Source organism: Physeter macrocephalus, unplaced genomic scaffold, assembly GCF_002837175.3.
Source record: "Physeter macrocephalus isolate SW-GA unplaced genomic scaffold, ASM283717v5 random_812, whole genome shotgun sequence".
Taxonomy (NCBI): Eukaryota; Metazoa; Chordata; class Mammalia; order Artiodactyla; family Physeteridae; genus Physeter; species Physeter macrocephalus.
This window is the reverse complement of record NW_021146098.1, coordinates 1-24,163: the sequence shown is the minus strand read 5'-3', so window position 1 is coordinate 24,163 and position 24,163 is coordinate 1. Positions and strand designations below refer to the sequence as shown.

At 51.3% G+C, this 24,163-nt stretch overlaps 1 protein-coding gene across 7 annotated transcripts; it reads left to right on the top strand.

Moving 5' to 3' along the window:
• The first annotated feature begins 127 nt into the window (after positions 1-127).
• Positions 128-21,962, top strand: LOC102979527 (endonuclease/exonuclease/phosphatase family domain-containing protein 1). Of its 7 annotated transcripts, none has more exons than XM_055083317.1 (6): positions 128-1,347; positions 6,462-6,572; positions 9,540-9,674; positions 11,862-12,000; positions 16,251-16,445; positions 18,141-19,387. In XM_055083317.1, exons 1-6 carry the CDS (start codon positions 1,318-1,320, stop codon positions 18,338-18,340), a joined length of 810 nt encoding a protein of 269 aa, XP_054939292.1. In that variant the 5' UTR covers positions 128-1,317; the 3' UTR covers positions 18,341-19,387. The 7 variants fall into 7 exon arrangements, 6 of the variants coding, with proteins under 6 accessions (XP_054939292.1, XP_028342118.1, XP_054939293.1 ...); XM_028486317.2 differs by lacking the exons at positions 128-1,347; positions 18,141-19,387 and adding exons at positions 14,374-14,552; positions 14,697-14,787 and having other exon boundaries at positions 6,278-6,572; positions 16,251-16,327; XR_003678723.2 differs by lacking the exons at positions 128-1,347; positions 18,141-19,387 and adding exons at positions 19,396-19,501; positions 20,579-21,962 and having other exon boundaries at positions 6,323-6,572.
• Positions 21,963-24,163: the final 2,201 nt, after the last annotated feature.

The following is a 24,163-nucleotide window of genomic DNA, read 5'->3' as shown; positions in this document are numbered from 1 at the left end:
TGTCCATGGTACATTTTGTGTGTGTTCCCTGCTCTGGGGAGAGGTGGACCAGGGCCTTTAAGACTCCTAAGAACCGTTAAGGCACTTAGCGCTTAGTAGGAAAGAGCAAAGTAACTTGAGTGTATTGCTGCCCCGTAGGCAATATGGCTTTACAAAATATCAACATCTTGAAGTCTAAATATGCCCGAAAAACTTTGTAATGGGCTTATTTGTTACAGTTCAAAGGCCAAACATGATTAATACTGCTCCAGGCGTAATTGGGCTTTTGCACTGCTCAGCGTTCTTTTGAGGGTATGTTGACATTTTTAATGCCCCTAACCATTCCTTGGTTTCACTCTCCACGTGATCACTGTCAGGTACCCATCGATGCGCTGGCTTCTAATGTTGGCTATAACATACATGTGGTTGACCGTCCTGGCAAAGATAAGCCCTTGCTTGCTATTAACATTTCAAAAAATGCTGTCTGTGTTATTTCCGCTGTTTCCTGTAGTATTAAAATGAAAGTTGAGTCTTTTGACCTTGCCTGACTTAATACAGGGCTGCTTTCTTTTATGATGGCAGTTTATCTTTTTAAGGCACCGGTGCCTCTCCATCCACCACAATACACTGTGTTTCCAAGAGCTGAGTGCACAGAGGGAATTGGTGGTTGACGAGCGGAAAAGTCACCTCCAGACTCAAAGAGAAGTCACCTCCAGAATCAGGAAAGCAAGCGAAATAGCCAACTCAGTGAAGCAACTTCATCTGGAAATTTGACCCAGAGGATTCCAAGTGAAAACATATCCTCCCTACCCCGCAACTCCCCCCACCGTCCAGGAAGCAGGATAAGGGCAGCCATTTGGAGTTTGCTTTGGAAACGCCTGCCCATACTCTGACATTCTGTCTCCAGCTGGCTGTGCAGTCAGCACTAGCAGCATGTCTTTATAACCAGCACACACAGAGCCTCAGGTTTCCTTTCACCTTAACTGGATGCGGAAGATGAAGGGACCGCTGAGCTTGGTGGTGCCTGGACAGGCCACTGAGCGAGGTTGGAACACCTTTCCTACTGTTATTTGCCAGTCAGGACCAGATGAACTAAGGAGTATTCATTTCAGGAAGGGGGAAGGGTAGAAGGGAAGAAACAAAGTCCAAAGGTCCACAAGCAAAAATCAATTGTGTCAAGCCTTGGAACCTTTTGTCACTGCAGGGATGAACAGAGTCCAGTGATCCAGGCAGACCCGACGTGCATCACATCCTAAGTGTAGCCAAAGGAATCTTGGCTTTTAGGACCTGCCGTTCCTGAATGCCAGTGCCTTGGACAACTTGGAGATTGGAGTTTAAATGTCTGTCTTGAGGCGCCTTATTGCCAAGGTGAAGGGTGGGGTGGATTTGGCCTTGACGATCAAGTTCTGCCATCTGACCAGCAGGTTGTGGGACAGGTGCTAAAGGATGGTGACATCACCCCTACTTGATCTGAAGCTCGAGAAACAAGTCCAGCCCATGGAGGTTCTTGTAACTTATCCTGGGAGAGAGAAGCCATAAGGTGGGATTCCCCCAGAGACATGCCTTTGATTTATTCATTCAGTAAATATCTGTTGCACGCTTTTTGCCGTACGGTGGCCAGGCTCCCTCTCTGTGTTATCTGTCCTACAGGGTGATCTGCAAAGGGCCTCAGTCAGGTGCTTCCACTGGGCAGGGTGGGAGAGCTGAAATGGTATGTATTTGTTTTGAACAATAAAAGCTGTCTTTCCCGGCCACAGGTATTAAAAATACGAAGGCCGAGTTCTAAAGCAACAGTTATCTAAGCTTCTAAAACTTTGGTTTAAAATTGCTTGGGGAACTTGTCAGAAGTGCATACCTTGGCTCTAACCTCAGAGATACTGATTCAGTAAGGTGGGCAAATCTGTGGTTTAAAATAAGAGCCGGAGAAATTCTGACGGAGGCAGACAATGGGACTTTAGAAACACCGGTGGCAGGTAGGAGGACTCCTGTTGGGGCTGCATAGATCACAGTTACCTGGGAGGCTTTTTTCTAATCACACTCACCTTCCCCCTCCATTTCCACCCTTTCTGCCCTGGTGAGCCACTTTTACTTATGAGTATTATTTCTCCCTTCTGCTATGTGGGCGAAGCAGAAAAGTTGAAAAAAGAAAAAAAGAAGAAAAAGAAAAGTTGAGAACCAGGCGTTCTTAACAAAAACAAAACCAAAAATCAACTTAAGGCAGAGTTCAGGTTGAGGGCTCTCAGAGGATACTTTTGTTTTCCTTTGAAATTTTTGGGAGATAGGATCTAAGGATTGGTAAAGGCCGGTTGGCCACACCCCTTGCAGCCTGCCCGGCCCTGACTGTTCACCTGTTCTGGCCAGGAGGTGGCAGGTCAAGAGACAGACCTCAGTTCACACCCCTCCTAACCTCTGTCAGCTGTGCAATCTTGAATGTAAACTCACTTACGTCTGGGCATAATCTTTCTGGGCTGCACCTCACTCCCGAATAACTGGTAGGATGTGGACTGTCAGGGGGACAAATAGGGGTGGTGTGTACAGAAGAGGAGGGGCTCTGGAGCAGGATTCTCAAAGCTTGCCGAGCCTGTGAATCACCGTGGGATCCTATGAAAGTGCAGATTCCAATGCGCTAGATGTGAGATGGACCTGAGAGCTTGCATTTCTGACAGACTCCCAGGTGATGTGGATGGTACTGGTCCACGGACCACTCTCTGAGTAGCAAGAATTTAAAGATGCCCTCCTCCTTAGGCTTGCTGCAAACCGTTAGTGCAAACAGTCAGCTAAGTTAACGAGCTAGCAATTCTTTTTTCAGTCCTAGAAATAGAAGAAAATACCTCCCCCTTACCTAGTGCTGATCATGAAAATTGGAGCATAGAATGCTTTCAGCCATAAACACTGTTCTCCCTGGTCCCTTATATTATTAATCATCCCTAATAACATAAGAAATACTGAAGAAGAGGACAGAGGGAGGAATCATCTACTCTGTGGGCCAAGAGAGGTCATCAAGGGCAAGGCTTCAGATGTACAAAGTACAGGCGGCCCTTAGGGTTCAGGAATCATGGTTCCTTGTCTCCCAGAGTTTACCTGTGACAGAAAGGCTTTTAAATATAAAACAAAGAGAGAGGAGCATGTCTTTCCTTCATTTAATAACACCAACTTTAAACTTGAGTCAGAGTCACCTGGAGGGGCTGTTAAAATGCAGATTGCCAGGCCCCACCCAGAGACTCTAATTCAGTAGCATTTTAGGCTCCCAGGTGATACTGACGATCACACATCTTTGAGAGCGGTGTGCCTGGAAAGTAGTGTCAGCCTGTGCCACCTCCTCACAGTTCTGACTCCCCCCATCAAAGTGGCATTGCCAGCAGCGGGAATGTTTAAGCTGGGCTGGCGTTTGGGGCGTGAATGGGAGATTCACCTGTCTTCAAGTGTCTGAAGGTCCTGTGAGAGTCAGGAGAGGTGAGCTTTCTGGCTGCCTGCAGATCACTCTTCCCAGCACAGCCTGACCCCAGAAGCCCGGGCTCTCCAATGTAGCTGGTTGGCTAATCACCTCGGGGGCTTTTTTTTTTTTTTTTTTTGCGGTACGCGGGCCTCCCTCTGCTGTGGCCTCTCCCGTTGCGGAGGGGCGCGAACCCGGTTCTCCTGCATCGGCAGGCGGACGCGCAACCACTGCGCCACCAGGGAAGCCCCTCGGGGGCTTTTTAAAACTAGAGCTTCCCAGGGTGCATCCTTAGAGATTCAGGTGAGCAGCCAGGTTCGGGACCCCCTGTGTGGAGAGCAGTGAGGCACCAGATGGGCAGTGGAGAGCTGCTCTCCTTTCTAATGATTCTTGGATTCAGCTCTAATGAGCACTCAGCACGTAATTGATTCCCTGGCAGGAAATTGGACCCTCTGGAAGTACATTTCCTGCTGGATCCCTAAAGTTAGAGTCGAGAATTCCACCAGCATTTTCCAAAGTGCTTCATTTCCTACCCGAGGATGGCTACCAGCCAGGACCATCTGGCCATGGGGATTCATCTGAGGCAAAAGCCCCCCATCGGGAATAACACTGTCTGTGGCAGTGTTGAAAGAGGAATGGATAAAAGTCACTGATGACCAAATGCCAGAGAGAACACTTCCTAGGCAAACTCAAAGTCAGGTTAAAATTGAGGCAATTATTTAAATAATTAGCTTCAAGAAGAAATTCCTCCTTTTGTTTATCATACACGGATTTGAGGACTGTGGTCTTCCTTGGCGTTTCCTGGTTCACCAGCAGAGTGTCACTGGGTGCCATGCTCTGTGCCGGGTGGGCTTTATAAAGGTGACTTGGGGACAGTCCCTGCCCTTATGGTGTCCACCGCTGGGGAGAGGTAGACATGTAAACACATAACTGTAAAAGCAGCATGACTCCTAGAACAGTAAACATCTAGAGAAGCCCTCCCAGCAGGCTCCATCCTTGCCTGGTCTCATTTTCTCCATAGCGTTTGTCACTATGGCAATGACTGGCTGAGTACTTGCTTATGCCGCGTCTTCCCTCTTACAGCACGAGCAATGGGAGAGCAAAGAACAGACCCTTAGACCCTGGCATCTCTCAGCCGTTGGATGAGAGCCTGCCAGGAAGGGCACGAGTGCAGCTGTCTGCAGCTGAGGTATTCCCAGAGGGGGCTGCCAGCTGACAGCTGTGTGCCCACAGCACCACCTAAATCTGGGGCGGACGCTTAGGGAGGATGTGGCAGCTGCAGTGGTTCTCAGACCTTCGCAGGCATCAGAATCACCTGGAGGGCTTGTTAAAACACAGGTCGCCGGGCCTCACCCTAGAGTTTCCCATACAGTAGGTCTAGGATGGGGCCAGAGAATTTCTAACAAGTTCCCAGGTAATGCTGTTGTTCCTGGGCCCCAGACAACACTTTGAGAACCACAGGGGTGGTGCGTCAGCATAGCCATCACAGGTTACCCAGTGGACGGATGGAAGGTGGTCGAATGACAGAGAGGCAGGGAGACCTCTACAAGCTACGCCAGTGACCCAGGTGAGAGAAGATGGGTTCTGAAACGGGCCACAACAGTGGTGCTGGAGAACAGAAAGAGGGCGCTCCAGACACACGTGACGCAGGGTGGGGCCTGGTGAGCGCTGGCATGTGGGAGGAGAGGGAAGACGCAGAGCAGCCGGAAGGATGCAAATGCCAGGAACTGAGACGGGCATATGGGGGGGAGGGGAAAGGCATGTTCCTTTGGGACCTGCTGGGTGTGTGCTTCTATGGAAACCTTCAGATGGGAATGTTAAAAAGGAAGTTGAAATACAATTCAAAACTCAAGAGAGGAATCTGAGCTGCAGGTACAGATTTGGGGGCCTTTGGGATAGAGGTATAAGCTGAAGCTGTGGGGCTGAGTGAGATTAGTCCAGGGTAGCTGATTAAAGAGAGAGCAGTGATGCCTTCAGAAGGGAGCCAGGAGATTGGCTTGTAGGGCGGGCAGAGAAAGAGATGAATGGGATGGTCCAAGGTCATGAAGCAAAGGGACAGGAGGGTGTCACCGGGAAGGGGCAGTACCAGCTCTCAGAGAATCTCAAAAGAGATGAGCCCAAATCTGACAAATTCTGGGGTCGCCTCAAAAGAACCAGCCCTAAGAGATGGGGTTGTGTTTGAGTCACGAGTTATTGGAACCGGTCCACATACTCTGAAGCCCGTAGTTTTTCAACTCCTCATTTTACTTTGTGCAATTTTATTTTGCCTTGATGATAAAGTCGCCTTACGGTACTGTACTGGTGGAACACACGTAAACAAAAAGAAGCTCACCCTACAAACACACATGGGGCGTAGTAACCATCCACAACAGGAGGGCTTTCTTCTCAGAGGAAAAGCAAGGTGAACAATATAGTGGTGCACGGTGAAGGGGGTGGGGGTCAGTTGGTGTTTTTTTAATTGAAGTATAATTGACTTACAATATTGTATTAGTCTCAGATATACAACATAGTGATTTGACATTTTTATACCTTATGAAACGACCACTACATTAAGTCTAGTTACCATTTGTCACCATACGAAGTTATTTCACTATTGACTGCATTCTGGGGGTCAGTTTTTGCGCCTCTAATATAAGCAGTGGGAAGACAAGACACCTTGTATTCATCTTTTTTCCTCTTCATTTGATACCTATCTAGACCCTCCTGGGACCTTAACCACTGGTTTTACAGGGATTTAAAGGATTCTGACAACTTGTTCTGAACTATTTGTGGTAAAATGCTACAAAGAGAATCAATTGCTGTGAGCTAAGAGTCCCCCAGTGATAATTATGTATTTCACGGGTAGACAGTTTGCTTTTTAATTTGTGGCACCTGTTTTGCCATCCAGGTCTTCGCAAACCCTGGTTTCTGAGAACACAGGGATGAAGTCTGACAAGTGTCTGAATCAGGCTGATGAGTCAGAATGACACATTTTCTGGCTCCTCAGGCTGCCTGCAGCGGGAACGGCTTTAGGCGGGAACACATACTGACTTGTGCTCTGTCTTTACAGTTCTGTACGGAGCTAAACCAGCCAATCCTGCCCAACATCCGCAAGTGGAAGGGGCCCCGAGGATGCTGGAAGGCCGTTGTTTCGGAGAAGCCCTCGACTCAGCTCCAGAAGGTACCTTCATCTGCAGAACTGGGGTTTTCTTTCCATTTTCTTTTCCCCTGATCACAGACGTTTAAAATTATTTTCCTTTGCCCACGTCGTTGATGTAATTTTGTATTTCTGCCCATTTTTTAGCTCTTGGCCATTTGTTTCAAAATGCCCTGGTTCTCCTTTCCTGTTTGGATCAGGAATGGACTGCCGCCCATTCGGAAATGGGAGTTAGGGTGTTGGGAGGAAAGGAGAAATCCTGTCTGGAGCCAAGGCAGCAAATGGGGCATTTCTGTCCTTTGTGCTCCTAATCCCTTCTCCACAGTTCTAGCTTCTGCCAAGTTTGTGGAGAGCCCATTGTTCATTGACTGAAAACTTCAGATTCACTTAATTCATACATGAAGTGTTTGCTTTCGGTGGTAGGAATTGTGCGTATGGAAATGGCTCTGGGGAAAATTTCAGCAGATTTTAATTTTGAATTTTCTTTCATTAGTATTGCCCATATGGGTTTGGGTAAATCTCTGTATGTATACATTTTCACTCCTACCTATGATATTCAAGACCAGTTTTTACTCACTTGGAATATTCAATATCAGTGGAGTTTTAGATTTTTTTAAAAAGACTCCTGATTGTTAATTATGAGTGGATTATATCATTACATAATTTTCCCATAAATGCAGATGTTATATTTTTTATCGCTAGGATACCTGATATGCTTATAAACACACATAAATTGTACTCATCTGCGTGATATTTGAGATTTGGGGCTTTTAAATTATAAATGTTTACTGGATTAAAACTATCTAGTCACTTCTTGACAATAAGCTCTCTTTTTAGCTACTACTTTAAAGTGTGATGTAAATCTTACTTCTCTGGGTTTTGGGGTGTAAGTGGTTACTGCAGGTAACAGCCAGCGTACATTCACAAGGAGGCTGGAAATACAGCCAAATTGGAAGGTATCTGGTCTTTACCACTCCAGCCCATAGCCGTCCCTTCTCAGTCCACATAGAAATAGTTCTAATACCACCTTGCTTTTTTTTTAATAGCACTTTACACAAATATGTAGGTTCACAGGGTTCTTACAGTCCATTTAACACTCTTTTTTCATCTGTTCAGCAAATCGTTAAAAAGGTTACTATGTGCCAGGCACTACGTTATGTGCCGGATAGTCACGGTGAGAAAAATAGACCCAGTGACCCAGCCCTGCCCAGGGGCTTGGCTGAGCCTGGTGGAGCCTGTTGGAGGGACAAGCCAGGTAACCCTACTCCAGGTCAGGTGTCAAGGCCATTGGAGAGCAGCGTGTGGCTGCCACTCAGATCTCTCAGCCTCAACTCCTTCATCTGTAAAATGGGAGCAGCAGCCCCTCCCTCAACTCACAGGGTGGCTCTAGGATTTTAAAAGATAATGTGCACTGAGTGCTTGATTAACAGACATAAGCCAGCGCCTGGCAGGGTACACATGAGGCGGCAGGCAGGTGTACTGGGAGCTGGTACCCGTCGCAGGCTGCAGCTGGTCCAGTCTAGCCAGTTGTCGCCGAGAGTATAAGGAACCAGCAGTGGAAAGAGCAGCATGCACAGCCTTGTGAGGCCAGAAAGGCCCAGTCTTGCTGGGAACATAGGTGAACAGGCATGAAAGGCAGCACTGAGCAGGGAGGTACCCACCTGGAGGGCCCAGAGGGCAGTGGGCAGTGAAGCCACTGAAGGATTTTAAGCAGAAGGGGACCTGAGCAGCACTTTTAGGGAGGTTACTCTGGCACCACTGCTTGGGAAACAGTAAATGGGGGGGACAGCCCCCTGAAGCTGACAGGGCAAATACATTTCCATCACTTCACACCTGAGGAAACAGGTTTAGCAAAACAGAGTGGCTCCCCTGAGGTCCCAGGGCTAAGTGATTCGAGGGGATGAGACCCAGGTCTTCTCACTCTTAAACTAGCACTCGTTCCAGTGGGTGGGCAAGTCAGTCATTTAAAAATAGAAACACGCACGGCACGCAGGGCACTTCCTTCCCCCCTCTTCAGCACACGTGTGGCTGGGACCTGAGCTGAACTTGGGGACTCAGCGGAGGCCACTCAGGATGTGCAAAGTCACTTCTCCTTTCGCAAGAGCATTGCCGGCCCCTCGGATGACGCTGCTGATCCTACGCGGGCAGCAGAGCCTCCAGCAGCTGGGATCGGGGCGGGGGCATCTTTTCTCTTTCCACAAGGCACCTGGTGACAGCAGCACGAAGCAGGCAGATTCAGAACGGCCCCTCTGATGGCCAGAGGTGCAGGGGTTTATTTAGCCCCAGGCCCTTGACCCTGCCGACACCACCCCCATCCATCTGCCCCACTCACCGGCCTTCTCAGTGCCCTGCACCGGGGCTTCAGACCCCTGTGTGCAACCCCGCAAGCCTGAGGAGGGCCTTTGACCAGTTCTAAACCACTGGGACTGGTAGCCCTGACCTCTCTTCATCCAGCAAATATTTCTTGAGCTTCTGCTAGGTGCCAGGCCCCAGTCATTATCAGCAGCAACTAATCAGTAAGCAAAACCACCCCTTGGAGTCTTATATTTGACCCTCAGCATTGCCATTTACCAGCTGTGGGGTTTCGGGGGAGTTACTTAACCTCTCTGAGCCGCTGTCTTCATCTGACAGATGGGCGTGTGAGTGGCTACCTCATGGGAGGTGATGATTAAAAAGATAACTCCATGCCTAGTCTGGGCTGCCCCCAATCCCCCCAAAAGAAGAGCCCAGGCACCCCGGCTGTATGTGAAACTCTCTGAAATTGCCAGTCTGAGAAATTTGGTGGGAGGACAGGGAGGAACATGCCGTGGCTTTTGGATGTGCTTTTGTCTCAGAAGCAGGCCTTGGGCAGGTAACCCCAGGACCCGGTGTAGAGTCTGCTGCTTCCCCCCTCGTCTCCTCCTGGCCTCGCCTGCCGCTTCCCCAGCTCGGGCCTGAGCCCCGCCACCAGACAGACCCCTCTGCACACTAACGCCTCGTCTTCTCCCGCAGGGCGCTGGGTTTGCAGGGTTCCTGTGGGACACAGCGGCCGGGGTGGAACTGAGAGATGCCACCTGGCAGGAGAGCTCACCCGGCAATGGGCACGGGAAGCCCGCAGGCCCCAGCCCGTACCTCGTGAGGTTCAAGGTACCGCTTGCTCATGTTGCCGTGAAGGGCCACTCCTTCTAAAAAGGAAAAAAAGTCCCCTTTTGAACTGTGAGCCAGAGAAGCTCATCTTTTTGCTTTGGTTTTCTTCTCTCTCAGGGCTGGGTCAGCATGCACTCTTGGGGTTCCCTTGGCTGGGAACTTGTCTAGAGCAGGAATGAAAGGGATTTGGGGGGACTATAGCTCTGGTAACTTTGACATCTGGGCAGGAAGGAGATCAGGTGGCTGCCTTTCAAACCTGATAAACAGCAGAATCACCTGGAGAGATTTTCTTAAAATCAGGGTTTCCTGGACCCTGCCCTAGACACACAGAATGTCCGGTCTTCAAAAGCACCTCCAGTGCTTCTTCCGTTCTCCCTGCGCTGGTTAAGGATGCTGGGCCTTCGGGAATTGCTGGATTAGAGGGCAGCAGAACTGCTCTGAGGACCCCCCTTCTCTTACCAGGGAGCGGGGGGACCCTCGAGAGTTCATTTGGGTTTGGAAGGGGCTCAGAAGGAGCTTCTGGGCGGTGGGGTGAGGGCAGCCCTGTAACTGACACCTCCAGATGAGCCCTGTCTCACCAGAGCCGGGAGCAGCAAGCAGACTGATCTGAGCTGCCTCTTCGATTGCCCTGGACGCCTCTGGGAAGTATTAAGGCACAGCAAACAGTCAGAAGCCGGGCAGCAGGAAGGAGGAGAAGGCAGCAGCCAAAACAGATCACCCAGTCAGCAGTTGGCCTTAACCCCGTGAAGTGACAGGGTCAGGCAAGAGTGGTCCCCAGCAAGCCGCCTGCAGGGTGTCTGGGACACCCCCTTTCTGTATGCTCCAGAGCAGTTCTGGAGCCTGAGAGTTGCCACAGACCTCAGCACAGCCTCTCCCTGGTGGCACGGGGCTGGGGCAGCCCATATGCTGGGGGCTGTGGCGACTCTGGTTGAGGTCTCGCCCAAGCTCATCCCGCCTCCCACCCGTGGTTGCAGAGGTGCTGGCGTTCCGTGTGCACGCACACGCCCGGGGGTGTCTGCGTGTTGTGCTTATGGTACTGATGCATAAATCAGCTAGGTATCACCTCTTCCCTGGGTCCCTTTTCTATGTAAAGTGACTGTACTGGCTTTGGCCAAGCAAGGCAACAGGCAGAACCAGCCAGTGTCTCTAGGGGGCAGGCTGTTTTTAACGGCCAATGAGAAATGCTTTCAGATCACGAATTACTGGCCCAGATCCTCTAAATGAAGCGATCCCCTAGACAGGCACGTAGCCTCCTCTACTTTGTGTCTCATCCTAGGCCAGGCAAGTTGTAGGGACAGAGACGTGGCTTCTCTCTCCAGGCAGGTTTTCCCCGCCCACGGCCTTACGGTGGTGCCCCCGGGGTCAGAGCCACCGCTGCAGAGGGAACTCTCCCGGCTGGGCACTGGCGATGGCAAACCGGGGTCACATCTGTAAAACGAAACTGGTAGCCCCTACTTCCTGGGGGTTCCCTCTGCACCTCCACTTCCTGGTAGGGTTTGGTGTTTGTTGCCATGACAAACAGAAGGGCGGGGTTGCCAAACCCAGAGTAGCTGAGCAGTGCTGCGGTGCTTGGGAGACCGACCCCGACTTTGCGTTTCCTCACCTGCCCTGGGGACACAGGATGGGCATAGCCTGTGTGCCGCCAGGGTATGGGCAGCTTTCGTTCTTCACATGTTTGAAATCAGGTGAAAGTAAGCCTCAGGGCGCAGTGGTCTCTGGAGGGAAGAGAACACATGGGGGAGGGGGAGGGGGGAAGGCGGTAGGGCCCCGGCAGCGGGTCCTGGCAGGGGGTGGCGGGCTGGCCTCGTGGGGAAGAGCCCCAGGTCTTTGTTAACGAAGCTGCTGACCAGCTGCTAGAGCTGCCTCTTCCTCTCTCATAGCTGCTCAGAAGGAAAAAAGCTACAAAAATTTAACATTTCTAGATGTGCCCAATTTTCCAGGCCCTAAGGAGGAGTAGGGGGTGAAATGTAAGGGGTACACTGATAGGACAAGACAGGTCTCGGTCCTGCAGGGGCCTCAGAAAACTCTTCCGGTGGCCGCCTTGCCTTCTCTCCAGGGGGAGCTGGCCTTGTGTGCGTTTCTCATTTGTCGGTGTTGTGCAGGAAGCTATTCATGGGGCGGAGGTAACGGGTACAGGCTGTAAGAACATCTCCGCCTGTCCCTGATGCTTTGTTTCCTGTTGCCCAGGTGGGAAGTCATGACTTGACCCTGGTGAACCTTCACCTGGCAGCCCTGACCCTCCCAGGGGGTGAGAACCCAAGCAAGAGTCACAGTGACAGCCACTGCTGGGCTAGCTTCGTGCAGACCTTGCAGGAAACCCTGAAAGGTAGGAAACTGTCTTTCTCTGCGGCTGGGCCAGCAGCCCCCACTTCTGCGGGGCAGGCGGGGGTCACCTCTTCGGAGCATCTCTCCCCTCCCTTAGGCTGGCCGTCCTGTGGGTGACGATGCATACTGAGTAATGCATGGGAAACCACCACACCGCCTGCATCCTGGGGAGCCCGGCTGCCCCGTGCATGCTGACAGCTTTGTCTCTGTGGGTCTAGCGTGCGGGTTCCACGGTGTTGGTTTTGTGGCTCTTCAGCCTCTCTTTGATGGAAAGGATTGGGGGAGGGGGAAACTAAGTGATGATACCCTCCCCTGTGACACCCATCGTGGGCTCCGCTGCCCCGGGTGTGCCCCCGTGGTGGTCCTTCCTGCAGATCTGCACCTGCTCTTCTTGTGAAAGACAGTTGGTGACGAGGGGAGTGGGAAAGTCCAGACGAGCCGTAAGTTGAATTTTTCTCCCTGGTGGGATGCCGACCTTGTTAAAGGAGCCCTGAAGCCGACAGAAAAGCTGGATTTTAATCTTAGCCCTTTCAGCTGTGGGACAGCTGTAGGACATCCGGCAAGTCACCACCCTTCAAGCCCCATCTGATGGGGGCTGACAGTGCTAACCTCACAGGGCGCCCAGGGGCGTGGTAACCGTCTGAGGGAGGACCCAGCACATAGCAGGGGCTCAGCGGACATGAGTTGACTCACAAAAATGCCAGAGGGATTAAGAGAACGTTGAAAAGAACAGAACTTCAGAAGAAAGGTGGGGCACTCTGCTTTCCAGGCTCCTGCCCCCAGTAACACAGAAGGTTTTCTGTGTGTGGTTTACCAGAAGGAAAAGTTGACATGGTTGTAAAGACTGGGATGTGCTCCGTTGGGCTTGGCTTTTCAGAGCAGTGAGTTTCTCCAGGTGAGGGTTCATAGCCGGAGGCCTGCAGTTCTCTCCCATATTCTAGAGTCTTGACCAATATTCCCTCGCTCGCTAAGCCTTGTTTTCCCTTGTTGAACTGGCACCCCCCAAAAGGTGATTTATGAAGATTTGGCTACAAAAATAATTCAGTCAAACTACACATTTACAGTTTGAAAAGATTTTTATCATGGTAAAATATACGTAACATGAAATTTACCATCTTCACCGTTTTTAAGTGTACGAGTCAGTGGTATTAAGTACCTTGACATTGTTTTATAACCATCACCACCATCCATCTGTAGAACTTTTTTATCTGCCCAAACTGAACCCATTAAACACGAACTCCCCATTCTCCCTTTCCTCCCTGACAGCCACCTTTCTACCTTCCGTTTTCTATGAACCTGACTGCTCTAGGTATCTCATGTCAGTGGAATCTTACAATATTTGTCCTTTTATGGCTGGTATATTTCACTGACATTATGTCTTCATGGCTTGTAGTATATGTCACAATTCTTTTTAGGGCCAAAGACTATTCCATTCGTCGGTCAGTGGACACTTGGGCTCTTTCCATCTTTTGGCTCTTGTAAATAATGCTGTTATGAACACTGATAGGCAGCTTACATCTCGAACCAGGATGTGCTGTGACCAGCGTTCTCCTTAAATTATGAGTCTTTGGGCTAAAGAAAAGTCAGAAAGATGTTTAAGTTGAGATACTTCATCCAAGAAGCAACTATGTGGGAAATTGTTCACCTACAGCTAACTTTCTAACCTATTAAAAAGGATGACTTGATAGCTTTTAAATCTGTGGACATTTCTATTGTTCTTGATCTCAAGCTTTTCCTTTTCTTTACACGGAAGCAGAAAGGAAAGATGCCAGTTCCCAACTTCTCTGATAACCTTAGGCCCTCACTGATTTTTTCTGATATCCGGGCAGGGATCAGGTTTTTGTCAGAAAACCTGGGCAGGGTGTTGTTCCAAGTTGCCAGGGGACTGTTGACCCACAGCCTGGCTAGGCCTTGATATGCCCATGTAAGGACAGTGACTCATGTCCCCGTGTCCCCCTGCTTGTAGCTAACATCCAGTTTGCCGTTAACATGGCAGAGCCGAGGACTCAGGAAGTGCTGCAGCCTGCCCAAGGGGCAACAAGGGTAAATCGATGAGCAGAGGTGGCTCAGCTAAAACAGAGACTAAGCCTTTATTCCACAGGCTTCTTTCTATCAGAGTAAGCAGAGCCGATTTGATTAGCAAACTCTGGGCCTTTCTGCCTTTGTCTGGAATGTGCAGTCAGGTTGAAGTCAGCAGGGGCTGGGGGTGGAGTGCCCATCCTCGGATGGAATTTTCTTCTTTCAGACCCCACGGGGCCTGTTCTGTGAACTCAGCAAGAGTGAACCAGGGCAAAGTCATGCTTAACATCTGGGTAAGACCTTCTTCCACTGGGGACTGGCTCCTGCTATTGTCGCTGGCATTTTGTAAATCTAGGGTCTCTGAGGAAGTCAGCCCCAGGCATTCTCCCTTCACTCCTGGAAACTAAGAGAATGACTCAAGAGCCCACCCTGGCGCACAGCTCCCTGGGAGAGATCAGGCGCCTGCACATCTGTGGATTCTTAGAGGCAAGGACTGTCTCGATGTCATTACCAAACCGCTTTAACCAAAAGAAGGTGAGTTGTAAGAAACTGGACCTGCCAGTTCAAAAAGAGCCATTATTTTCATTCCTGAAGTTACACAGAGCTGGGTTTATTGACCCAGGACACCAGCATCTCTCCTGGTTTCAGAATTGTCTTTTTTTGGCCCTAATTTTTCAGGTCTGCATCCCAATGAAAACCTCTCTCATTATATGGGGAACCTTCTGCCTCAGCCTTTCCTAACTTCAGTTTTCCTTGATATTCAATAAAGGTAGCCTCTCTCTCTTCGTTCCTTTTCAAAAATACACTGCACCTTAATTCTGCAGTTTTCTTCGTGCTTCGTTCACCATTTCTCTCCTGCGTGTTGATCGCTCGTCTGCCAGGCAGCAGGCTCTGTTCCAGATGTGTGGGGCTTTTCCATCCTAGCTCTTTGTAAAGAGCCCTGGATTTGAGGGCTAGCTTGGTGACTTTGGGCAAGCCCTTCCACCTCTCAAAGCCTCAGCTTCTTACCTGCAAGAGGGCCCGGCACACGGTGAGGGCTCAGTGGAGGGTCATTAACACTGGCCACGTATGAGTTGTTACTTGTATTATTCTCAAATTGGCTTTCCTGTTGGAAGTTGGCACTGCTTTCTCAAGGCAGCTTGGTTGGGCTCGTCCTGCTTTGGGTGCCAGGGTTGTTACGATCTAGCTTGAGGGGTACAGTTACCTCTCTGTTGGTCACACAACGGCAGCAGGAAGACCTTGCTCCCGTCCCCTGCTGTCCATCACGCCCCCTGGAGGAGGGCGTCATGTGCGGTGCGCGAGTGCCCTCTGCTGGTGGCTTGTGTTGTTTCACTTTCGATTTCTTTAACCATTATTATTGCAACATAATTCGTGTCCAGGAAGATTTTGCTGAGTGTCTCGGATGCACTTGGCCCTAGTTTATTAATTGCTTTGCTTAAAGCTTTCCTTACAAGGTGCAACAGAAACGCCACTCCCTATGATAACGTGGCTCCCCGGAAGGGAATCTCGAGACAGGAAGTGACAGTCAGGCAGTGGATGGGAATCCCAGGGAGCCTAGCTGGGGCCCACTGTCCTTTCTGAGTGTCTCCTCACTTTGGAAAATACTTCGTAACTATCCCACTTACTCTAGTAAATCAAACTATGAGAGAAATGTTGAAAATACTTAAAAGAGAAAAGCTTTCCACTTTGGCCCTGTTATTAGTGTGCTAGGGCTGCCCTAACAAAATACCACAGGCTGGGTGGCTTAAACAGCAGACATTTATTTTCTCACAGTTCTGGAGGCTGGAAAGTCCATGATCAAGGTGCTGGCAGGGTTGGTTTCTCCTGAGGCTTCTCCTTGGCTTGTAGATGGCCGTCCTCTCCCTGTGTCTTCGCCTGGTCTTCTTCTGTGCTCAATAAATGTTTGTTGAGCTTTTGTTAAATATCTGGGCAAGACCCTCAGGGCTTTTTGTGCTATGAGATTTGGAACCCATGATCCGGAACAGAGGTGATCTCTCTTATCAAACTGCCCCCCATTTCCAAATGTGTCACTAACCTACTCCTAAAGTTTGGGGGGGGGGGGTTGTTGGACAAGGAATTTGGAAAAATCGGGAGAATAAGAACCATGCCACAGCCCTAACCCTGGAGAGTCAATTCAGAGAGTCACGATCCCACGTAAATGAGTTGCGGTCAGTGTTGTGTTGAACTTCCCACCACCTCTTACATTCCTGAATTTCTTTCTTCCACTTCCAGGCGAAAAAGAGGTGATAGTTTTAGGAGATTTCGGCCAGGGGCCAGACAGCAGTGACTATGATATCTTGAGGAAAGAAAAATTCCACCACCTGGTCCCCGCACACACCTTTACCAACATCAGCACCAAGAATCCCCAAGGCTCGAAGACTCTGGACAACATCTGGATCAGTAAAAGCTTAAAGAAGGTTTTCACAGGTAAAGCACAAGTGCTGTTCAGAAACAGAGTAAAGATCACCTGTCTGAGCTGACAGTTCTGGATTGTCTGGTTGCAGCAAGAGTCAGGAGTGACCTTCCCTCCTCTGCGGGCATTTATCAGGTTATTGCTTAGGTGGCTGTATGATTATCATTCAGACAGAGCCACTTTTAAGAGTGAAGGGGGCGTGAAAAATAATAAAAGGCATTCACTGATCTGCAGCAGGGACAAAGCAAGTGCGTCTTGGGCAAACCTGGTTCCGGACCGGCAGCATCCCCCCAATGCCAAGATGAGCTGATACCTTAGGCTAATTTTAAGAACACTTAGTCCTTCAGCAAACACTCCTCAAGCCCTGTCACATTCAGGCTCTGTGTTGTGGCCTGAGGAACAGCATTTGGAGGTGAGCTGACATGTCACCTGGCATCACGATAGGATGGAAGAGTTCTTTAGACAGGACTCCACCAGGACCAGGGTGTGGTGGGTAATCTCAGCGCTGAAAAGCACTCCCCCCAACCAGTCACTTGCTGAACAGACTTTGGGTCATGAAACAGTCATAAACAGAACTATGGAAGCAGCAGGTCTTTCGGTGAAGGACAAGAACGGTTGTTCTCAGTTCTACCTGGAAGCTTTACTAAGCACCAGTGGATGCAGATTATACTTCAGTGAGACATTAAAAAAGTTTTTAGGTACCAACGCTGAGGTCCCACTGTGAGACCCCAACGTGCAGCCAAGACTTAGATCCTCAGGACTAGAATTTCCTGTTGGACTGTGTCATGGGAGAATCCAAAGGACGAAGAAAGTAGGTCGCAGAGGGAGTGACGGCCATCAAACTAGGCAAGGTGCAATTTGCAGAAACGCACTGCTGGCCAGACCAAGGCCAGTGGCAGGCTGCCATGGGGCCCGGTGGGAGGGCAGTGCTCTCACCAAGGGGGCTGGAGCGCCCTAGAGCGCGGGGCCGGGAGGAAGGTAGAGATCGTCTCATCTACCCCCTGCTCTTAAGTTGTAGAAACCGAGGTGCAGGGAGGAGTTACCACCATCATGGAACTGTCACCTGGGCAGGCACAGCTCACACCAGAGCCCAGGCCTGGGTGCGCTTAATTATCCGCGACGGTTCTCACTGAGGGCCGTGCCCGTGCTTCTAATCGCTCTGTCCTTGTTTCTGTGACTATTTCATTGTTTCTTAAACATACCTCCTGCTTCATATATTTCTAAATCTTGACTTTAAAGATACCTTTACTTTCTCATAAACTTCTGTAACTTTCTCTTCTTTGCTCTTTTTGTAGAACTTCCCCCCCACGCCCCCACCCCGCCTGCCCCAGTGTCTTTGCTTTGTGAACTAGGACCTTCACTTCGCTTTAGACATCTTTGCAGGGCATGTGTCCCTGTGTCAAACGCTGAGCCTTGCTGGTCAGATTAGAAGTGGTGCATAGTGAGGCGGGGGCCACCACACGTAGGCCGACGGGTGTGTGACTGGGCAGGAGGCCTGGACCCGGGGTAGTTTCAAGGCCTACGTGGCAAACCCTCACTTGTCCGGCACATCCAATGGGCTGAAACAGCTCGTTTGCACAGACAAGCCGGCTGACTCGAGGGGTCTTGTCAGGCTTGCGGACACACAGCGCTGGCCTCCAGCCGCCAGCCTGTGACCTCCACCCTGTCCCCCATGCTGATTTCTGGGTCTGTCTTCCCTCTGCCTCCAGGCCACTGGGCTGTAGTGAGAGAAGGCCTCACGAACCCTTGGATTCCAGACAACTGGTCCTGGGGCGGAGTGGCTTCTGAACACTGCCCCGTGCTCGCCGAGTTTTACACGGAGAAGGACTGGAACAGGAAAGAAGGCCCTCGGAATGGCAACGGGGTCACCCTGGAGCGAAGGGAAGCCGGCATTAAGCACGAGCGATGATGACAGCAAATCAGTTTCCACCCCCTGATCCCGGAGCCGACGAGTTCGCCCTTCCTGGTGAAGATGCAGAGCCCGAACCGCCTGCCCTTTCGTCCTCGTTCTGACAGAGCCAGCGCCCGGGCCTTGACCCGCCTGCCTTCCTTGCGGATGCTTTTGGACTCTCATGGGGGAGGGAGCACGTCGGGCCCTCAAGGTGCTGGATGGTCAAATCAGAAGCCCGTGGAGAACTGGAAAGCCTCTGATCTGCGGATGCTGCCAACCTCAGCCGCTGCCCTGGGCTGGCCACCCCGCTGCCTGGACCTCGGCTCGAAGGGAACAGCAGCAGAGGCTGAGGGCAGAGAGGGAGACCTGCCCGGGCGACGCCGGGAGCTCCTGTTTCTGACCACCAGTCTGCCAGGTGCTGGCTGCCGATTCCATAAAGCTTTTAACTTGAGCACTCTCCTCAAATGTTTTGAGTGATGATTTTTAGTTTTGTTTTGAAAAAATAAACAGAGATGAACCTGCCTGGCCTCAGCGAGAGCCTGGGGGTGGGTCCCCTGCTGTGTGTGTTTTGTGCCCCCTTCTGATGCCTCTGGGGGGCGCTGTGGCCTGCGGGGCCCTGAACACGATGACCCCCGGGAGCTCCTTTTACATCCCCGCCTTGAGATCATGCAGACGCACCCGTCACACCCTCATTGACCCCCGAGACCTCTGTAAAGTCTTTAGATCGTCTCCTCCCTCCCATCCCGCGCCTCATCCTCTGAGCCCTTTGCCAGACCGTCTGTTACTTTGAAGGACCGTTTGTGCCCCCAGACGCTGTGGGTTCCCTTGTGCTGGACAAGCATTCCGTCAGAACGATCTCCCTTCCTCCTTCCCCACCCACTCCAGTTGCCCGGCCCAGCCCTTCTCTACCCAGAGCCTCCTTCTTTTCATCCCGAGGAAGAGCTGTGGATTCTGGATCCACAGGAAGCTGAGCCCTGGAGTGTCAAGGGAAGGAGGGTCCTCCTTTGTGAGGGGTGTTGGGGGCGGCTGGAAGCGTGGGTTAACTGCCACCAGGCACCCTTTTCCTTTCCCAGGTTGGGTTCTCGCTTAGGTCCCCGTGAGACCAGGATCGTAATGCCCATTTCACAGCCGAAGAAACTGAGGCCTGGAGAGCTTCACCTCCTGAAGGTCACACAAGCAGTAAGTAAATAGACGGGATCCACACTCAGTACAAAGCCCACGCACACATGTCAACCCTGTGCGGCCGACACTGACGTGTGAGAGTGTTAACAGTGAACGTGTGGACCACCGTCACCACCCGTGGGAACCCGGTGGCTTGTTGGGCCCAGGGCCGGATGGGCAGTCGGAGGGGCCCGTTGTCCATCAAAGGCCACCTTTGGGGCCACCTGGCTCCAAGGAGCATCACTGGTCTTGAGCATGGGAAGGAAGCCCCTTTCTGGGGGCTCTGCAGGTACCTGGGCATCAGCCAGGCCCACGCCCAGGGGGTGTCTCTTCAGTGGGAGGGTGAGCAGCTCCCGGAGGCCCGGAACCTGCGCCGGCTGAGCCTTGGCCGAAAGCAGCCGAGTTCGAATGAAAAGTCGTGGCGGGTAGGAAAGGGTGCTCCCCAGCTGAGCTGACCTTTTTTGGTGCTTCATCTAAAATTAAAAGCTCCACCTTGCATTCACCAGCCAGATGCCCCAAGTCCTTTTAGCCAGATTTTTGCAGCAAAACTGTGGGAAGGGCTTCTTAAGTAAGGAAAGAGGGGAAAGAAATCCAGTTAAACAACCTTTGTGAAGGTCATCTGGTTTGACCCAGAGGCTGGGGAGCTAAACTGCAGTGGCCACACCTGCTATAATGGAGTTTGCGCAGGACTTCTGCTTAGCCTCGGCTGGACGCAAACTCACACCACAGACACAGAGTGGGGGCACTTGTCACCCGAGGGCCCCAGGAGTGGGGTCATTGCTTGGTGGCCACAGGCCCGGGGTTTGGAACCAGCAGACCTGGCTGCTGAGAGCCAGCTCTGCCAGGTCCAAGGTGCGGCCCCTGCAGGGTGTGTTTGTCTGGCTGAGTCCCAGGAGTCTAACCTATTAAACGAGGATAGAATCCCTCAGGGTTGCAGAGAATAAATAACATCTATAAAGTTCTTAGCATACTGTCTGACCACAGGGCACAACTCCAGGGGGAACCGTTCCCCAGGACACATGGTGAGAGCTCAATAAGCAGCAGCGTTTTTTTAAAATTATTTTAAGTTATTTATTGTTTACATTTTATCCCCAGAGTTCCCCTCAACTGGAACATGAGCTTTGTGGTTTCCCAACAGTGTGTCATCCTGGACTGTCCACTGGTCCAGCTGAGCTCTCAAAAAGAAGGATCCCCACCCAGTGGAGCGTGTCACGAGGACACTGGTCATGCGGCCCGCATTCCACTGAAAAAGACCAAAAGTCCCCGTAAGGGTCCAAGACTGCCCCTCACGGTTCCCCCTGGTGGAGAAACTTGGTAGGACACCCAGTAAGTCATCTCCCAGGGACGGAACCTGTGATTTGTTCTATTTGAGTTGACAGGAGACGGCAGACTGACTCTGTCTTCCAGAAGGAGTAAAAGCCGGGCTCAGACGTGGCATCTTAAGCGGCATCATCGCTGGGCACACTTAGCCTTTGAAAGTCTCGATTGCCAGCCAGGCTGCGGAATGGTGGAGCCTTTCCCTAGTAGAGCGTTAGGCTGTGGAAGCAGCTGTCTGGTCCTCTGCTAGCACCTGGCCGCCTAGTCTCCTCGCTGCCTGGGCCTGTGAGCCTTTAGCCCAGAGGCAGGATTTTCATAAAACTTCCAGAATTAAAAGCTTAAGTTTTCTAGAAGCGATAAGATTAATTAATAATCAGATGGTCTGTGTCTTCCCTCTTCCCCTGCACAGTAAATATGAGAGGATTGAGTAGAGCTTAAAATCCAAAGAATACTTAAATTTACAAATTGTGGATAGTTGTTGAAGCTGGATGATGGGAACACAGGAGTTCATGTCACTCTTCTTTCTACTTTTGTCTATGTTTGAAACGTTCTATGATCACAATGAAATAAATGCATAAATAATAAAAGGCCCAAGCCCCCTCCCCCCAAAAAAAGACATTGTTCGAAGATTTACACTTTTTAACAGAATAAATACTACATTTCCCTGTAGACCAGGTGTGCTGAAGTCCTCACAGCAGAAGTGGATACACGTGAAGGAGATTAAGTCCTATAATTCTTTCTTTTTATGCCACTCCCTGAAGCAGCATTTTGCTAGGAAGGAGTCACTGAAAGTGATAGTGTTTCATTCTAGAATGGGGAAATTAAAATATATGTATTTGGAGGGTAAATTAGAAGTACCAGAGAGAAGAAAGGGATATTTAAAAGCCCTGGGGACTTCCCTGGTGGCGCAGTGGTTAAGAATCCTCCTGCCAGTGCAAGGGACACGGGTTCGAGCCCTGGTCTGGGAAGATCCCACATGCCGCGGAGCGGCTGAGCCCGTGCGCCGCAACTACTGAGCCTGCGCTCTAGAGCCCGCGTGCCTAGAGCCCGTGCTCTGCAACAAGAGAAAAGCCACCACGATGAGAAACCCGCGCACCACAATCAAGAGTAGCCCCCACTTGCTGCAACTAGAGAAAGCCCGTGTGTAGCAACGAAGACCCAATGCAGCAAAAAATAAATAAATAAAATAAATTTATTTTTAAAAAAGCCTTGGGCTGCTTTTCATTCATCACACATGGTGCACCCACCAGGCTGGGCCCTGGGGGTGGGTGGGGGAGGGGGAGGAGACCCCTGCCTTCCAGGGTCACTCGGCCATGGTCCTGGGCTGTGTGTGTCTGCAGCGTGGCACCCCTGCAGCTGTAAGGACCTGGATGTGTGGGATCCCCAGTATCCTCCATTCTCCTCTTGGTGAGCCTGGAAGGAGGCAGCAGGGTCTCCCTGGAAGGGGTAACCCTCAGGGATCTGAGTGCTAGGCCATTGGGAAGCTCGCCTCTCTCTCCTGGCTCTGGGAAGCCTCTTGCAGAAGCCATACAAAGCGATTCATTCCTGCATCTTCCATCTTGTAAGAAAACCATGGGTCCCTTAATAAAACAGAACCCTGAGCCCCCAGTCTGGTGATGCCTGGAGACAGTGCTCCGTGGGAGAGGGCCAATCCCTTCCAGCCAGGCTCTCAGTCCAGTCTCCTTGCTGCTGCCCCCTGGCCTCAGGGCACTCACCTGGGAGTGTTCCCACCCACCACACAGGTGAGCAGGTAAACAGCCCTTACCAAAGGCATAAGGAGGCAAAGAAACAAGCCAGGGAATCATAAACGAGCTTCCTCCTCTTCAGCTTGTAGGGGCAGGTGGGAGTCTCCCTGCCTCACCCCACCTGGAGAGGCCAGCAGCCCCTGCCCTTTAGGAAGACCCTTGGGTCAGTCCGGACACCCTGCAGGAAGTCCAGAGTGAGGACAGAATGGGCACCACGAGGTCTCCTGCCCGTCGAAGGCTATCATCCGAGTTCCCTCTACTGGCCGGCACCTGGTCCCTTTCCCAGTTGATAGGCCCGGGGAAGAGCCCCACCCCACGCACAGGGGTGCGTGCTTAGCCTAATTGCCGCTGAACGTGGGCAGGCGCAGAGGAGTGAAGGTGGAAAGCGTTCCTGAGGGCAGGAAGGAAGGGCCCAGAGGGGAACGGGCACTGCCTGCTTCCTGGATGTCACACACCTGGCCAGGTGACCTCCACGGCTAACCTGAGGACATTCTTCAAGGATTCGAGGCCGATGCCATCGCCCCCATTTTACAGTAACCTACCTGGGCCTCACAGCTGGTAAGTGACAAAGTCGGGATTCCGACTCAGCTCTGTTTGACTCCAAAGGGCTTGTTTTTAAAGTTCTTTAAGGGAGAGGCTCATAATTAAGAATAAACACAGGAAAACTTGTACAGGAGAGATAGAAAGTGCCACGTGAATCAGAGGAAGGGAATATGTTTTCACCTGGCGGCAAATCTGAGGAGTCTTCCTGGGGAAGGTGTCTCTGAGCTGGGACTTGAATGGGCAGGACTGGAGATGTGGAGGGCGAGCGGGAGATGGCATTCTGGGCAGGGGACTGAGGACAAGGTGTGGAGGAGGGAAGGGTTCAGTATAGGTCACTTTGGCAAGAGTTTATGATGTGTGGTGGGGAGAAGACTAAACGGAACCCGAGGCCAGATCTTCAACGGCAGCTGGCTAAGGAGCTGGGAGGCTGCTCTGCAGGCTTTGTGCAAAGCAGAGGAAGAGGCTGCAGCACTAGTGCACCGGGGAGCCTGGGAAGGAAAGTGCAGGCCATCACACTGGTCCCTGAGGAAGGGATGAGGCCGGGAGTGGAAGAGCGCTGGGCATGGAGGGGCGGGGTCATTGGTCTTCCCCTGAGGAGCAGGCCCCTGGAACACTTCCAGGGGGAGCTGGAGGCCCGGCAAGTTTGGGGGAACTGGTGGGAGGAGAGGAAGGGAAGCTCTGGGAGGGACTAAGAGCTCAGCCGTAATGGGTGTTCTAGGCCCAGACTCCTGTTTAAATCCATCTGAAACTTACTATTGGTGTGACTTTGGGCAAGTTACTTGACCTCCCCTGAGCCTCAGTTTCCATATCTGAAAAATGGGGATATTTCTACCTACCTCGTAGTATTGTCGTAAAGATGAAATGAAATATTGGATGTATGTGGCCAGCCTCCGCCTCATCACCGTCATCATCTGTGGTGGCCAAACTTCTCTGGGAGATGGCAGCGTCTGGGGAGTTCCCAGACCACTTCTCTGTGCCCAGATACAGTGACAGCCCTCAGCCAAGCACGAGGAGGCCCTTTTGTGTGAACAACACCATAAAGATGGACATGAGTTCAGACGCCAGGGCCTGCCCA